Source organism: Coloeus monedula, assembly GCF_965178545.1.
Source record: "Coloeus monedula genome assembly, chromosome: 3".
NCBI lineage: Eukaryota > Metazoa > Chordata > Aves > Passeriformes > Corvidae > Coloeus > Coloeus monedula.
The window spans coordinates 29086442-29102279 of NC_138783.1; the positions used below are offsets into that span (position 1 = coordinate 29086442).

General features: G+C 43.3%; 1 protein-coding gene across 3 annotated transcripts in view; it reads right to left on the reverse strand.

Moving 5' to 3' along the window:
• Positions 1-15838, reverse strand: part of CLCN1 (chloride voltage-gated channel 1) — a 56329-nt gene that overhangs the window by 29795 nt on the left and 10696 nt on the right. Inside the window, exon 1 of one of the 3 annotated variants that reach the window (XM_082278155.1) lies at positions 6548-6670. The exons of 1 other annotated variant lie outside the window; for it this stretch is intronic. Coding sequence is in view for 1 of the 2 variants with exons in the window: in XM_082278153.1 (XP_082134279.1) it covers positions 6305-6517 (213 nt within the window). In the remaining variant the exon portion in view is untranslated. Of the gene's footprint in view, positions 1-6304; positions 6671-15838 lie in introns of those variants that run through there. One more of the 3 variants, XM_082278153.1, reaches the window with a different exon arrangement.

The following is a 15838-nucleotide window of genomic DNA, read 5'->3' on the forward strand; positions in this document are numbered from 1 at the left end:
CACAAGGAAAAGGTAAGGCAAATGCTCCTTCACAAACAGCATTAAGGATGACAAGGCAGATCTACCAACAGTCCGAGGTACAGACCCAAATGTACCCAAACAGGGAGCTTGAGACACAGAAAATCTCAGACAGATGCAGCTCATTTATTTTTTCTTTCTAGTTCCTTCTTTCCTAATCTCCCCAAAACCTTTTCACCTCCTTTTTTGGAGTACAAGATATGACCACAGAACATTCATTATTTTCTAATGTCCTGGGAAAAAAAAGGGAGATTGAACATTAAGAGACAGCATTTGAACATTAAGAGACAGCTCTCTGGAGGTACAAAAGAAGGTCAAAGTAGTTCACATGAGGCCACCATCCTCAGGGCTGTCTCACAGATTTCAGCAGCACTGTAAAACATCTCTGAAGGTTTTGAGAGGCATTACACTCTCAAACAGGCTGCAGGAATGTCCTGCATCTGTTCCTCCTGCTGCCAAGGAATGCTTAACTGGGCACACAGCCACTGATGGTGCCTGTGGAGGAAAAGAAGCAGCATCATCTCAGAAATATCACAGGCTGCTGCACACCTCCAACCATTATTTACCCAAATCAGCATTTTAAGCCCTCATGTATCTCCAATTCCTCTGAATTTCCTAATTGCTTAATCTAGTCTTTTTCTTCAGATACTAAACACAGTTGATTATATGCAATTCACAACCAGCTGCACATGCTTACCAAGGACATTTCTTACATGGGTCTGCAGTAAACTGGGCAGTTGTGCTGTCTTGTCAACATCTTAAGGGAGTTTGAAGAACCCTGACTGTGCCCCATGTTTGTTTACCAGATTCCCTTAAGAGCAGCTATCACACCTCACTCTTTCAGAGTATAGGTGGGGAAGACGTGCGTTTGAGAAGCAGAGAATAAGCCTCTCTTCCTTGCATGTCCTTCAGTGAACCCCAGTTTTGGCTTTACTTCAGACCAGGTTACCACCTGATGCCCTTCCCACCTGTGAGAAGGTGACCCTTTGCTCCCTCTGCAGTACAACATCTGCTTCTCTGAGATTTTCTGAGTGGCAGGAGGAGAATGAGCCATGTTTAGATCAGTAAAATCAGACACTTTAGCTGGAGAATGACGGGACGCATGACAGAGATAAAGCACTACCACACACTTAGGAGACATTTCTATTTGACAGTTCCTGCCTCCACCTTTCAAGGTAGCAAAAGTGATGTTCCCGTTCCCTTGAGATAAAATAGATACAGAGACTCACAGAAAGATTTACACTGGAAGGCACCTCTGGAAGTTTCTAGTCCAAGCCTCTGCCCACAGCATGCAAACTCCAAAGCCAGGTAAGCCAGATTAGGCTACTCAAGACCTTGTCCAGGCAACTCCTAAACGTCTCCAGGGGGTAGAAATTACCCAGCTTCTCTGAGCACCTGTTACAGTGCTCTACCAATTAATATTTCAACATAACAAATATGACTGAAGGTCCTAAGTATTTTATTTATTTGCACACATTCCTCAAGAGACACCTGAGCCATGTGACATAGCTCCCTTTGGAAATCCTAGTGATTTTTTTTTTCCACAGAACACGTATCTATGCTTTTTAAAATCATCCTGTTCTAAAGATGGCTCACCTGCTGCCTCTTAAACAGATTGACCCTATCTGAACAGCTGAAAGTATTCTTCCATTCATCACTGTATTGGGAAGATACACAAATTTAATGTAATTGTTAACCACATGATTACCAATACATTCTAGGTGAATTAAGCAGTGCAGACTCTTTGCAGTGAATAATGGCCATGCTCTGACCCCCTTAAAACAGACAGGACAGAGAAACATCAGGCTGAAGAATTTAATCTACAGGGTAAGCTGCCACATACAGAATGCACTCCTACCCAGCAAACTGCTCATTTCTTCTTTTCCTGTGTCTTTCAGACAAAAATGCCAAGTACTAGCAGATTTTAGACAAATACACCTTCACATCACCTTAGGCAGTGTTTCATTGCTGTTAAATGGTCATGACGGATGGGTTTATGTCAAATACAGCTAAAACCCATGTCAAGTATGAGATTCAAATTAGAATCTTCCATCTGCCAGATAGAACAGTGTGACAGTATAATAGCATGAATGTTGAAAGCCCTCCTATGGTATCCTAGTTCACTGCTTCTGCCTGGCTGGAAAATGGTGCACTCAGGATATGGGAGGAGTAAAAAAGGAATTAGCCCACAGACATAAAAAAGAAGTTGCTGTCCTGGCAAACCAGGTAGTCTCAAAGCATTTAAAGAATGCTTCACACATGTGCTTTGCTTCTCCAGGATTCTGGAAGTATCTAAAATGGTAGGAGATTGTGGGACAGAAAGAATCCAGAACTCAGCAGATAACCTTGCAGCAAAATTAGGTTAGGCAAGAAATATCCACTCCACTAGAAGATGTAAATCTAAAAATATAACACAGTAGGACTCTGACTGTTCCTTCTTCTGCTGCTCCCTTACACAAGGAGCACAGGATTTCTGAGCACCAGAAAAAATGAAGGCAATTTTATAAGTTCTCAGTTACCACCTAAGGATTGAACCAGAAAAGGTACTGTCATGCCTACTTGGCTAAATGATGAGAGAGAGCATCAAAATGGTGCAAAAACAGCTGAAGGTATAAATACCACTGAGGATAGACTGGAGGAACATATAGTTATCATGTCATTCCCCCCCCCCCCCCGCCTCACCCCGCCGAAACCCAAAAAAACCCCCCAGAAAAACCAACAAAAAAAACCCACCAAAAAACCAACCAAACCATCCAGGGAGAAAGCACAACCAGGTAAAGCTCATTTTCAGAGAAGAAGCATTTATCAATGCAGAGTTTGTCTTTCCAAAAATTGGGGAAATTTCATTGTTTGAGTAACAGAGGAAAAGCTGCACAGAATCTCAGGGGAAAAAATACACCACAATCTCAAGACGTTTCTGGGAGCTATTTTCTGAGGGGTCAGCACCTGTATGAGACTGCCCTCCTCCCACAGTCCAAAGCCTAGGATATTTCCCATGCCATTCAGACTGAACAATACATTCCCTACAGAACACTCCAGTCCTTAAATCCTCATTCTCAGCTCGGCCAGTGCATCCTGTTTATGATCCGCTGCTCCTGGCCATTGAGGCCACCTTGGCATGTACTTCTCATCCCTCTCACTCCTGCCTTGTAGATGTCTTGCTATTCCTGAAATTGTCTTCCTTAGGTGATTTTTTTTCTGATGGACCACCAAAGAGAAACCATATTTGACCTCAAAGGTGAAACCTCCCAAAATGCACTCTGTAAGTAAATTTAAATGTCAGTGAAATGTCTTGGTCAACGGCTTAGACATAAAGCCAATGAGGCTTAAGTAAGGGACAGGGGACAGCAAGAAAATAATAGTTGTTCCGGAAGAAAAGATGGCCAAGGGGAAATTTAACAGCATTTCCTCTACCTGAAGGGAGAGAGGGCTTGGAGGGAAACATCAGAGTGAGATATCTTGGAGGGGCACAGTGACAGACGAAAGGGAAAAAGCACAACTTGCAAGAAAGGAAAGCCCGTGCAAAGGAAAACGTCCCCATCCAACCCTACTTGAGGGTAGTTCAGCACAGGAGCAGGTGCTCAGTGGGGCTGGGGAATTCTCAGTCTTGCAGAGGTTCAGAACAGAAAAAGCTCTGGACAAGGTGACCTTCCTTTGGAGCCAGCCCTGCTGTGAGCAGGGGCTTGGGCTGGAAAGCTCCAGAGGCCCTCCCACCTACCTCTCGCTGTGAGCCTGCTCTTCTGTGTTCCTGCATTGCCTGATTTCTTATTGCACATCCCTCCCACTACACCCATCTGTGTATTGCTGAGTGAGCTCCCTGCCAGGAGCACCCTTTCTATAGTCACAAATAGCACAGCTTTTAAATACTTCACCAGCTGTAGCTTCTTTCTCATGCAGGAAGAAAACAATACAAAATCCTAGAGTGTATGATAATGCATATTTTTATCAAGGTAAATTACATCATCTATCATATGTCTACTATCTGTTATATTAATTGTAAAAAATATATGTGTATTATTATTATTATCCTACTACTATTATGTTATTATCTAATAACGACTATATGTTTCTTGACTATCAATTATCTGAGGGTCCCAGGCCAAAGACCAAGATTTCACTATTCTGGGCCCTGTGTAAACCAAACCAAATCCTGTGTACAACAGAAGGCAACACCTAGCAAAAGAAAAGAGCAAAACAGAATCAGAATCTCTGTCAAATGTTTTTTCACGTGACAGTGGGGAAAGAAATCTTAATGATTACTCTGCTTGGAAGTGGATGAAAACATGTGCAACAGGTTGTTCTTCATGCTAATAACATGCTAATAAGTGTGCATGTTTGTACAAAGTAGGCATGCATATTTATAATTTATCTGCATGTGCATGAATGACTAGCAAAATATACACATCCACAGCAAGCCTGGCTCAGCCAGAATATGTCTACATGCAAAGTTCCATGATAAATGTACATGCAGATGTGTACACGACTGTTTAAACAAAATATTTCTAGGACATATTTTTCAGTAAAACTATAAATACAACTGTCTGATTTTTAGATTGCAAATTACCTTCACAAATGCTTGCTTGCTTTCTTGGGGATGTTTCTGCCTGAAGATATGCATGGGAATGGGTTTGATGGCCTTCTTGTTTGTATGTGAGATCATCTATCTACATGCACTGACCATCACGCCTCTGGAACTGAGCACAGAGACACTCTGGTGTCAGGAACCACGAGCACAGAGCTGATGGTGTTGCCTCACTGTGTCATCTGTGCTGCTGGAGAGTGGTTTTAGGTGTGTGGGACTGGCATATCTGGTGAATATGTGCGAACTGGGATGTTTCTGTGCATGGATGTGCTCTATTGGAGAAAGGGTTTGCATCTTGCAGCTCCCCACACCCCAGATCCCTACTGGTTCATGGCACACGCACAAAGGTGCATTTCCTTCACCCACCTCAGCTCTCCAGCCCTATTTGCACCCCATGGGGCAGGTGTGACCCCAGTGGAGCTCAGCCCCAGGTGGGCATACCTACCTCTCCACCCCATCCCACCCCCACGCTCACCCTCTTGGCGTGGCTGCTGCAGCCAAAGCACTGCCTGCGTTGGTGCAGATAAAGCCTAAACTGCTCCAGTCAGACCTCTGTCCATCTGGGCTGCTGCTTTCAAACCTGCCAGTGGGGTGGTGTTGGAAGACTTTAGTGTAGGACACATGCAAACTCTCATATATTCTAGGCAGTTTCCGAAGAGAAACCCCTGAATATGGCCATGGAACTGATTCTCTGATCTTTTGCAGTGTGACACATAACAATCCTCATTGGGATGCTTATCTACTGGAAGAGATTGAATTGGTGGCAAATATGGTTTTTTGCCTATCACTACATCACGAGATCTTTAGGAGACAATTAATGCAATCTCCTTCATTCACCATCCATGTAAGAGGATTTGTATTCATTTAAGGAGAAACATCCACTTTACGAATTTCACATTCACATGCTCTCTTCCTCATAATTTGACTGGATTACACCACAGCTCTCTTAGGTCAGCTTAGTCAGGGCAGAGTGGTAGGAAATAAGACACCAGGACTCTGCTGTAAACCCTCTCCTTCACAGGAGGCTGTCCCAAAAGAAGAGGTAAAGGAGATACAGAGCATAGTGGAACAAAAAGCCATAACCAGAGTACATCTATGCCCCAGACATTTTTCTGAACCAGTGCTTATACGAACCAGAGCAAGAGTCAGGTCAAGTTTAAGGATTAGGAAATCCCTCACTTACAGCTCCACTAAGAGTTACCAAAAATACGAATATACCTGTATGGGTCTATGACCATGAAGTGCTTTATGGTCAGAGAAAAGTCACAAGAGAGCTTTACTTCATCTATACAGCTGTGCAGACAGATACCCATCTATACACCTCACTGTTCTCTTTGATTTTACTCACTCTTCTGCTCTACTTAATATCACTATGCAGCCAAAGGCAGCTGCAGCTGCTCCTTGCTGTTACAAACACATTAATGCTCTGGCTAATTTTCCCCATCCCAGCTTGCCCATTCCAAGTCTCATTGCATCCATGGCAGGTGACAATAACTCGGACTTGAATTACTGGTAGGCTCCTAGGTAGAAGTACAGCCATGAATGTCAAAGCCTGACCTGGGAGTCAGCAAGCGAAGGGGAGAGCCGGTAGGACTGGGGATGGACAGGGATGTGTGCTCGGCCAGTGCTGCTCTCAGAGCCCCAGAGCCTGTGTGATCCCAGGGAGACCTGTCTTGCCACAAATATCCCGTTGTCCAGCCCTACCTGTGGGTAGCTGAGGGAGTTCTCCGGGGAGCGCAGGTCGTCCCCTGTCGCCCCGGCCTCGTGTCCTGCCTCCACAGGTATCCCGTACCGGGTGCATCTCTCAAAGCAGACATAGTCGTATTGCGGTGTGCCCCCCCACAAAGCTGGCTTCGAGCTGCGCTGCTGCGTCCTGCTCTCTGAGCTCTCCATTCCTCTGCTCCTCCTCACGCTCATCTGAAACTGAGCTGCTGCTCTGGGCCTTACCTAGAACCACCTCGTGTTCTGGCAGAGAGCATGGCCTCCGCATTCTCTGCTGAGCCTTCCTTTCTCTCTCTCCTCAGACCACTCCAACTTGTCCTGTTCCTGTACTCTCTTTCTCTCTGCCCCTCCTCCTTGTCCTTGTGCCTCTCTCACTTTCTTCCCTTCCTGCCCAAAGGGTTCAACTATATTTATAGCAACCTTCCCCTGCCACATGATTCCCCAGTGCCGTGTTTGATCTCAGCAAAAGGCAATAACTCTGCTGGGATTGAATATCAGGTGTGAGCAACAGGGGAACTCCTGAAGGAGAGGGAGGGGGCAGGGGGAAGGAGGTGGTATGACAGACAGAGCTACAAGCACAGAGACAGAAAGCAGACAGGAGGAAGCAGAAATTATTATCCAGGATATCTCTTCTTTCACAGCTCCCCATCCCACGCACTCCCTGTTTGCAATGAGAACAAAGGTCAGTGGGCTTCCTCATTTTCTCCCGAGATACCAGGTGTCCGAAAGACTGAGCAACAATCATAAAAATGCCAGCAGCTATGGTGAGATGGAATGACATGGGTGTTCACTCTGTGTCCCAAGACAATTTTTCCAAGTCCACAGTCCACATCAGCAAGCCCTAATGGAGAAGTCAGGCATCCCTGTGAACTGCTGAATGTTGCAGTCTAATCTCAGCTTTCCCACGTGTCCTTATGTGGAACACTTTGCACTTTGAAGAATGTCACCAAACAACTCTGTGGGTACTCAATTATAGGTGTATGCACAAACGTAATTCTTCTTGATGCTCACTTTTCCACAGACTAGAGCATTCAACAGCTTCTCCTCTCCACTCTGCCACTTGTTGCTCAGCCAACACCAGTGAGCTACCAGCCAGCGACAGGAATGAGAAGCACGTTACAGCAACTTGGCCTAGAGACACCTCCCAGTACTGTCAGTGTGCTGCCTGTAACTATATGTCTTCTGAGGGCTATTAAGGAGGAGCAGAGAGTTCAAGATCCCAGAAACTGTATACAAGAAAAAAGAACTCACATGCCAAGCTACTCATACTGAGTAAGAGATTTGCAGGCAGGATGGGGTGGAGAGAAGGGCAAAACACCCTTTTTTGGGTCCAGAATAGCGGTCTCCTTATTTCATTTTGCAGACCCTTGTAAAACATTTCTTCTTTTGCTTTTTTTTAGTCTGCGTGGAACCTGAGAGTAAGGTAGAAAGAAAGTCTCCAAGAGGAAGACACACTTAATTTCTTCCACAAACCACCTTCTCCAATGTTCCTGCTAAGATATGGATATCCATTAGCAGTAATATCCATGTGGATAAGGTTAGTCTGTACAACCCACAACTGGTATCAGGCCAGGCAAGCACTGAATATTTACAAAAGCAACATCAGTGCTGCCCCAAAATTTACCAGCTGTCCTGTTTCATTCTCACCAGCACTCACTTTACTGTCAACAAGGACTATTTTCTGGGGGAAGACTGTGCCCCATAGGTAGGACAAAACTTGTAATGAATCACCTTAAAGATGAGTTTCTAAGTGACTGTGCCTATGAAATCAGAAAAACACATTTGGATACCCTCACAGGTTACCATCACACAGGCATTAATTGCTCCCAACCTATCGAGATGCTTTTGGAAGACCATTGCCACTGTGGCTTATATAAAAAATGATGCATTGCTCATAGTATATAGTGTATAAAATATAAAAAACTGTCTAAAATGTAAGGTACATCATGTATAGGAAGCCTAAAGACTGAACACAGTATGGCCCAGCAAACATCAAAGCTGTAATACAGCACCAGATCTTCAGTCACTATTATATGTACTGAGGAGAACACTCATCACAGCCACTGCAGAAAACTAATGAGAACCTTTATCTGAAAGTGCACTCCTCTTCTAGCTCTTGTTTTTCAAGAGGCAAAAGAATGGCACATTAGAAATTGCTGCAGTATGAAAATGAACCCTCTACTGCCAGCTAATCAAACACTACTGTCTGTCTTGCATGATATTGTTTGGCATTTCCATGGGAAATAATGATATAATAATAGCCTAAAATAGGATGATTCTACCCTGAAAGGCTTTTTCCAAGAACTGTCCCTCTCATCTTCCAAACTGGCCCCAGCCTCACTCACCTTATCAATAAAAGCATGAAGGACCCCAAGGCCAACATTCACCAAGCGACTCCAGATGCTACTTGAACGAGACACCTTTACTATCCTCATTAGCAAGACATCCTACAAACCTTCTGAGCCCTCACTCGTGCTTCCCACAGTGTAATACACTTCAGCCAGTGCATGGGATGGTAGAGTGATAACTACACAGCTGAACCTGAACAATCACTGTGTGCGTGGTGGTACCTATGCACTAGGAAAGACCTAGCTCATCTCTTGCTAAGGACCTAGTATTCAACTAATTCCCACTTCTCATCAAACAATATCTCTGCCTCTAGTCTCTGTACCCAGATATTGTCTACCAGGGAAAAGAAATTCATCATTTCAGTGCATGACAAAATATATGCAATCTGTAGAGATACTGGATTTATGTCACAGTATATCATGTGTCCTGAACACTAATCTTACTGTGCTACTCAGCTTATAAATCATCTGTCTCCCTAATTCCCCTAGGAGGTGAAAGTGCTTTGTGAGCTCTCTGGAAATTATTAACAATCCTTGCTATTTCATAATGTACCAATAATCTCTGTCACAGCCTCTAGCCTCACTAACACTACTCTAGTTAAATTCAAAGCAGCTATTCTCAACTTGTACTTGCTCTGAGATCTGCTGCTTCTATTTCACACTCAAAGAAGAACTTGTGGAACCAACAGCTTGTCCACTTTTTCCAGCTGGCACAGCTGACCTAATGAAAGGTAAAGTTCTGGCTCTGCTCATCATCTTTTCCATGTTTTCAGATCTGCAGAGTCCCATAAACACAGAATACAGAGCACATCCTGAAAAAAAATCTGCCTTTCTGCACTGCTGCTGCCCAGTAACTGCTGTCAAATCTCCCCTATCACTCTTCCTGTAATTTCCTGCTACAGCTCTTCTTTCTGTATTTTCTTTATTGCCTCTCTGTCTTGCTTACCATTTCCTTGCTTTGCACTTCCACCAGGACTCATCAATGGAGTACTGCTGTTGCTTCAGAGGTTACCAGCAGACTCGGGAGATTAGCACTGAGCTGGAGGAAGATGTGAAAATAAGAGGAAGATGTTGTAACCATCTTGCACTAGCCACAAACACAGATGAGTTGTACACATGGCTTCACTCCTCAGGTCCACCTAAGCCTCTTCTAAAAGCTCACAAAAGTTTCTAGGCTCCCCCATGGCATGCAAGAGGAAAGGTACGCCACCTGCTCATACACCTTTTCCTTTTCCTTTGCCCTAGTAGGACTCCAAAGTTGTGTTTCAAGAAGGACATGGTTGTGATAGATGAAAATACAGCTTTAGTCCAAATTAGGTTACTAAGTGACAGTAAAGGAAAGAACAGAAGTAGGAAGAACTGTCACCCAAGATGGGTTCTCCTCCAGTCAGCCATCTATTTTTCTCCCTCCTCTTCCCAGTTTTCTCTCAGGTCTCCCTTAATTAGCATTTATTTATTTCTCCTGAATGCTTTTCAGGATGCAGAAATATAATTCCTAGCCTTCCCATCCTACTGCCTTTATAGTGAAAGCTCTGAGAGGCTGGCAGGGAGGGGGGTAAGGATAACTGAAGACGCACATTTCCCCCCATGATCTGGTCCCAGGAGATTTATCACCTGAAATCCCAGTGCTATTGATCAACAGTGACAATCTCAATGCTCCCTATGCCCTGCCCACACAATTATCAGACACCATATTAACTTCTGGGACTTCTGCTTATGCTAGAGCTTTTTTTTGGTTTGTTCTGTAACAGGTTCATCCTGAAAGATCTAGACCACTTCATGACCTCAGTGTATACAAGCCTTACGGCCCACCAGCAGATTTCAGCTCCTCTGGAGCAAAGCACCACATCTATTTTTCAGCTGCCCCCAATACTGCATATGCAGACATTACAGCAGATGATCATGCAGAGCCCTCTGCCACCCCAGACTGACAGGAGTGGAATTTGCTGAGGCAGAGTTATTGTTACTTAGAACCCTGCATGCAGAATAGGGAAACAGTCATTTTAAGAACAAAGCAAAAATTATATTCTGTGCTTAAGAAAGCCCAGCCCAAGAGGTCCACATGTCTGCAAAGAAGATAATATAAAAGATAGTCTATGGGACAAAAGGAACTGTAAAGGTGAAAAAGGGAGTTTTAAAGGAGGAAGAGGAGAAAGGTGACAAAAGGATGACTACTTAACAGTAACAGTCTCCAAGAGAGAAACACAGAAGCAATAAGAAAAGCACTGAAGGGCATGAGGGGATAGGAATCTGGAAAGGAAAAGGATACAGCAAGCATATTTTGCTTCAAGCAATACCTTTAGATGGAGCAAAAAAGAGTGAAAAGGCAGGAAAAATACTTCAGTAGATGTCAGATAAGGCAGTGGCTTCTAGATGAGAACAAAGCTCTTGACTAGGACATTTTATTAGACAAGATACCCATGAAGGCTTCAAAGAGCTACAGGAGGCAATTAGAGCTTTGGGAGAGAAAGAATGCTGTGGAAAGGGTTAGGAAGAGGGAGGGAGGCTGGAAGAAAAGACAGCTTTTATAGTAAAAAAAAAAGAAACAGATCATGGACTGATGCTTTACCAGTAGCAAAAGATAGAAATTTAAGCTGTGCAGGGGCACATAGTAAGCCAGGCTGAATATGGAGACACAATGACAGAGAACTCTCAGAGGACACTTGAAAGAAGGGTTGAGTTCACAGTAAAAAGTAAAAGAAAAAGACCAGAAAGTTTAAGGGCTTTCATCATGGAGAAATAACAAGATAATATGATGATATTCAAGTGGACATGTACTGACTAATACTAGACTGAGTGGAGCAGAATTGACAGAAACAGGGCAGATTTTGAGAATCATCAGCTTTTGATAACTCAACTAGAAAGAGGCAGAATGGGGGAAAAAATCTCACAACTGAGATCAGATAAATACTTACAGGAACACAAGGACCTGAAGGAGTCATTGAAGTAGATGTTGGAATAGATGCATTCAGAAGGAAACTTGAAGAGATCAGGGTAGGGGATGATGGCAGTGCAGTATGACATGATATGACAATATGATATGCCATGACTTGTCAAAAACCAAATGAGCTTTAAAGGGGCAGGGTTATGTCCCAGTTGCAGAAACAACCCAACTGTGGCAGCGTGCACAGAGCACCATATCCCTGTCGATGATGCCACCTCAGGTAAGTTACTCGTTAACTTGAGATTCTCTTGTCCTACACCACAATGTGGTCACAGGTTAGACCTGAGAGCAAAAATAACAAGCAGAGAGAATTTAAACAAACCCAGCAACAAGAGTAAGACACAGAAAATCACAGATTTCACAGATGAAAGAGAAGACAGCAAAATTAGGTTTTATAAATGGATCCAAACATTCAGAGCTTTAAAGTGAATCTGACTGTCCTGGTGAGCTCTCAGGTAAAGACCATCAGGCTTCAAAACTCAAAACAGAAGAGCCCTTAGTAGAATAAAAATAAGATTATTTGATTCTTTTAAATAGAGAAAACTTCCCAGCATGTAAGTCAGGAAGCACAGAAATAAATATATAGTCTATACACAACTCTCCCTCACCCACTGTGACCTTGGTTGCAATTAAGTTGATGACCTTCTGAGCTGCTAAAATTTTGTGCTTACACTCTATTGCCTAGGAGATTGTTTCCATATCTCCTCAGCTTGGATGCCTCCTCCCCTACAGCTGCCCCTCTTCTTAAATTGCAGACCTCAATTCCCTTGGTGATTCTTTACCCTACAGCACCCCATAGCTTCTATTAAATAATTTCTTCTTCTCATCTGCTGCAAGGCTTTCCAAATGAAGAAGTGTATTACTGGTGGGGTAGAAAAGTGAATGTCTTGTCTTAGGACAAACAAGAACAAGTCAAACAGGCAGTGTGTATACAAGTACCAAAAGAAGAAAAAAAGTAATTACAAAAAAGTAGTATTAGACTGCTGAGAAGAAGAAAACATTTTCTAACTGGATTGTGCATCCAAAAGCAGCTAAATTCAGTGAGAGCTAGCAAACACTCAATTAACTGAAGTGAATTTGTGGATTTCTTATTTTCTAGGAGAATAATTTTGCATCACAAACATTCTCTGATGTAGTCAGCTTGAAGACATTTTTAGCAGAGAGGACCAAGGAACATCTAGGAAATACAGACTTACTTCTAATGATCAAAACTTATTAAGGATGCCTCTAAGACAGTGAATTTGTTATTATTCCAGCACAGAGAATCTGCAGCTTGTGCCTTTCTTCCCCTTCTCCCTGTAGATTGCTTGTTGCACAGGTAAAATGAATAATTGCTCATTAGATCTGTCAATCATGCCATGACAAAGAGCCTGACCAACACCATGAGGGTGGAAAGAAAGTGCAGTGATGAGCTGTGCAGAGCTGGCCTGCCACAGGCTCCTGGGCTTGAACTGTATTTGGCTAATTTCAAGTGGAGAATGATGATTCTTGCATGAAACGTGGCCAACTGTGAAGATGTGTGGTCATAGTTGAAAGGTTTAGGAGGAGGAACTGGCTCGCAAATGAAATTATTTGGGGAAGTTTCGAGGACATGTTTGTGGTGTGCTTGAGCTGGAGTTGGTTAAGAAGAAGGAACCATGACTATGGACAGAGTATCTCCAGGAGGCCATGACTAGAATTAGATGTATGCAAGAAAAATTATTTTATTTTCCTGGTATATGGTCAACTTTCAAATGCCTGGAAAGTAATTTCTCTGAAGCCCTATGATCTATAGATCTCTATGAAAGAGTGATCACATTACCTAATTTAGGGCACTTGAGGAGCAGACTGGTTGAAAAGGACAGTCCTAATTTTTTATGTACTGGAACTAGTGATCAAGAAGCTTGATGCAAGGAAAAAAAGTAATTTTCAGCCAGCTCAGCTCTCCATTCCTGCTGATGGATGACCATGTGAATGTCAGTAAAGAAGGGATCAGGAACACACCTAGAAATGAGGAAAGGGACTGTGTTTTCTGATTGCAGCAGAGATATAATCCACCATAAACCTTTTCTCAGCAACACTAGGGTCTTGTTTACATTTCAGACTTTTGTCATGATTAGAGCAAATGCTATGACCTGCTTGCATGAACCATGGTTGCTAAGTACTAGTTGTTGGCAGTGCTGGTTTGTCCCATTCTGTCTCAGATAACTGAGATACAGGATGTCAATAGAAGGGTTGTAGCATAGATGTGTTACCACTACCACTGAAGATTTTTTACATACCTTATTTACCAGGACAGTTATACTAGTAAATCCTGAAAAGTTTTGACTAAGCTTCCTCTTTTCCTTCTCCTTTCCCCATCTAAATGCAAATACCCATACAAAACCACCTAACCCTCCAGCATAGCTGGGGTCTTGCCTGTTTTCCATAAAACAATCCCTGGTGGTAATATGAGATAAAGACTAAGGTAAACAGAGGGAAGATAGTGTTTCTCTTGGCAGCCTGAATAATAAATCCATCACAAATGAGGGCAAAGAAATTCCCCTGCAGCAATAACCTTTGCTGTTATCACTGGCTCCTGATACAGGGATGATAGTGAGAATCAGCATGACATTCACTGGATTCCCTCCCTCTTCTATCAGCCCCTTGCTTTGACTTGTAGGAAAGTGTTGGGGGGAGGGAAGAAAAATTGCATCAAGTACATGCATCCAGGCTGAAGTACTGGGCCACTCTTTGGCATGAAGACTGCAAAAAGTCTTTTCTCTGCCAAACTTTTTAAAGTAGAGCTGCTACACACCTACTAGCATGAGCCAATTTTGATTATCACAAGGGAAAAAAGGTGCAAGAAGTACCCCATACCATGAGGGGAAACAATCTCCAGATGCCAAAGTGACAGGTAGCTTAGTATATTAATCCTAGGACAAGATAAAGCAGCAGAAGAAACTGCAGGAAGTTCCCCATAAACGACGTTGTGTCCCAGGGCTGGCATTTAATGTCTGTGCCATCTAAAAATATTAAACCTGGAACAGGAGTCCAGGAAGGGACTGTAGGTCGACACTGGAAACTATTGACCAAGGACAGGAATGGTGGAGAGAGAAATGAAAAAGAAGGTGCTGAGAATAAATGGTGGAAACTATTCTGACTTTCACTTAAGTTGGGAACTGAAATTAGTTCTATGAGCTGCTAAACTCAGTCTGTTTATGAGAAATTACAGATTTTTGGATGCTGTGATTGTTCAAGAGCATTGCTCACAGTCCTGCTCTTCCATTATTAGGTGTTCAGAATCAGCAGTAATGCCTAGGAGCACTTGTGGTACCTGGTTCAAGCACTGCCCTTGGTCTGGGGTGTATATCAAGTTTTTCCTGCCTATAGCAGAGCAAGATTCTATTCCACATTATGTCTATAGCATATTTTCACAGGAATGAGTCAGAAAAGAAAAAAAAAAAAAAGCAGAGATAGCCTTTGTGAAATATTTCAAATTCCACTCACTCTGATGCTTTTTCTTGCATCAGAAAGAGTTGCTCTCTTGCAGGTGCACTGGCTGGGCTGGGGACCTTTACTTAGGAGGAGAAGGACAGAAATGCCCCAGACCACTGGTTTTTGGGCACCATGAGGACCATGAGCTCACACAAGTCTGCAGGTTCCTCAGACCCATCATGCTGAGGGACAAGCTATGCTGCTTGCTGAAGACTCATTGCTCCAAGAAGAAGATGCAGCTGACACTTGCCATGGCAGCTTTCAACCTCATCTTCATCAAGGAGGAAAAGCATGCAAAGGGTGTCGCTTTGATGCTTCCCTGTACCACAGGGACCACAGCTCTGGCTACAGAACTTGCTGGTAGAAAGCACAGCTGGTACAAGTGCCACTGCCACTGCCAGCCAACAGGTTCCTTACCCCCCTTTCTTCTCCCTCTAAATAAAACTGCTCCAAATGCCATAATTAAATCCCATGGGATAGAGTTGAGGTCTCTGTAGGGGCAGAGTATTCTCCTTGCTTTGAGCAGGAGGGTTCTCCATTGTCTTCCTGCAGGAGATCTTCACCAATCTAACTGTACTTTGTGGTAGGACCACTTGGACAGACATGTCTATCTGTACAATTTCATATTGAGTTTTGCCACACTGATCTTTACAGTCCTGTCCTCTCTTGACCTATAGTCTTGTATGCTGGGGAACATGATCATTGCCCTGAATCAGCAGCTGAGTATTCAGATCTGCTTAGGAGTGCATTAATGTCTTTAATATCTGT